This window comes from Lactuca virosa, chromosome 8, assembly GCF_052849685.1.
Source record: "Lactuca virosa cultivar CGN04683 chromosome 8, Lactuca_virosa_CGN04683_v6, whole genome shotgun sequence".
Lineage (NCBI taxonomy): Eukaryota > Viridiplantae > Streptophyta > Magnoliopsida > Asterales > Asteraceae > Lactuca > Lactuca virosa.
Window position 1 is genome coordinate 152,601,491 of NC_136433.1, and position 1,826 is coordinate 152,603,316.

The 1,826-nt window shown below is 33.5% G+C and overlaps 1 protein-coding gene across 1 annotated transcript; it reads right to left on the reverse strand.

Moving 5' to 3' along the window:
* Positions 1 to 840: 840 nt before the first annotated feature.
* On the reverse strand, positions 841 to 1,826 carry LOC145128539 (PMP3 family protein At2g24040-like). Its single transcript, XM_079063331.1, has 3 exons — positions 1,607 to 1,826; positions 1,383 to 1,517; positions 841 to 1,082 (listed from the first exon to the last, which is right to left on the reverse strand). The coding sequence occupies exons 1-2, from the start codon at positions 1,694 to 1,696 to the stop codon at positions 1,386 to 1,388; spliced, it is 222 nt and encodes a 73-aa protein (XP_078919457.1). The 5' UTR covers positions 1,697 to 1,826; the 3' UTR covers positions 841 to 1,082; positions 1,383 to 1,385.

Consider the following 1,826-nt stretch of genomic DNA (forward strand, 5'->3'; position numbering starts at 1 on the left):
AAGTAATTGTATATCAACAAAATTGTTTTTCAATGTTGACCTTTCGATCATGTAAACCTATTTATCTTGTTTCCTTTGTAGCTAAGTTTTGTTATATATAAAGTTTTTAATTTTAACCATTATTATATATGATAAAAAACAACTATGCTATGAAAAGTATATTTTGTAGGTTTTAGATTTTGGCTATAATAATTTTGTATATTGGCAGGTTTGGTCCCTATATAGAAAACAAATTATAAAAGTTGTCCTTTTAATTTACAGTAAAGATCCCTGTGCTTTTTTTTTTTTTTTTAATGTTTGGGTTTTGGACTTTGGCTACAATACTTTTGTATGTTCCTGTGTAGAAAATAAATTACAAAAACTCTCCTGTAATATACAAAAAAGGTCTCTACACATTTTTTTAAAGAAATGGTTCATCTGTTTAAATAGTATACTCTTTGGTCCATGTGTTTAAAAAAATATAAAAATGGTCCCTGCCTAATAGAAAATTTACAGAGTACGCCCACCGCAAAGCGGACATAACTAAACTCCTGACCTGTGGATGCGTTCGCGGAGAGGGGCAGTTTCTAGTTAAATATAAAACACAATCTAGATCAGCTTATTTCATTATTAAAGTGGTTAAAATTATAAGTCTTGCTGAAGTCCTTGGCATCCATTTTAAAGTGTTTTATTAAGGAACAAATGATGCTACTATTCAACTTCCAACCTCAAACAAAGCCTATCCTATAGGGTTTCATTTTAGTTACGTTTCAGTTTGAAATTGATACATTTCATAAGAGATATATGTTCAAACAAATCAGATCCTACAGATTAAGCAAGAACTGAGTAAAGACAACATGATTATTCTTCAAAAACTCATAGCTACCTTAGCATTTTACTTTAATACGTATCAATAACACATTCATACATAAATACACAGGTGTCTTCATGAAACAAGTCCCAATAACCTTATTAACCATACTACTTAAAGATCGCAGAACTCAAATCGCAAGCAAATGAAGACAACAATTTGTTGATGATGATCTTTTCATATGTGTTGATGTAAGCATCAAATAGGTTTTTGTAAATATCCCCAAGAATCACTGAAACATGTTAAAAATTCTGTCATTCACCCTAAATTTCCAATCTTGATTCGACCAATCAACAGAACTCTCAATTGGGTAATCAATGAGATCAAAATTGAACGAACTAATAACACATAGCTTAGATTGCTAAAAGATAGAAAAACCAATCAATAGATTTAGAATTAAACGCATGAATGTCAAAGTATACAAGTCAACATGTAACTATCTAAAAAGATAAATCATCGACAGATAGATCAATAAATCACACATAATTGCAGAAATACAGATCCAGATTGAAAGATTAGGGCACGAACATACTTGTTAAGCAAGTGTATAGTAGCGGTCGCGGTAATCGTCACGATCTGGATTGACTAGTACGATCGCATAGAGGGCATAGATTATCCCGGGAAGATAACCAAGAAGAGTCAACAATAAGCATACAAAGAACTCCGCCTGAAACAACAATAGATTATTTCAGTCAGACATTTTCACGAACAGGTTGCGTGCATAAAAGGGGGTTTTGTTTTGGTGGTGGGACTTACGGTGCAGCAACCGTATCGGAGACAAACTCCGAGAGGAGGAAGAAGAAGTGCAAATATGATTTCGCACAACAGAGCACAACCTGACGACATCTTTGTGGGGAAGGTAGATGTTTGGGGTGGAGTTGATTGCGATTGAATTTCTGGATTCAAATCGGCGTGAGATATGTCAGATGGAAAGCGACGACGACCGGTTTTCACCCTTAAATTTTTATCATTTGAC

What these genes read in the sequence shown, in the direction of transcription:
- LOC145128539 (XM_079063331.1), bottom strand. Translation starts at nt 1,696, where the DNA reads ATGTCGTCAGGTTGTGCTCTGTTGTGCGAAATCATATTTGCACTTCTT. An exon ending in TCCGATACGGTTGCTGCACC is followed by an intron (nt 1,518 to 1,606) that starts GTAAGTCCCACC and finishes TTGTTGTTTCAG; the next exon opens with GCGGAGTTCTTTGTATGCTT.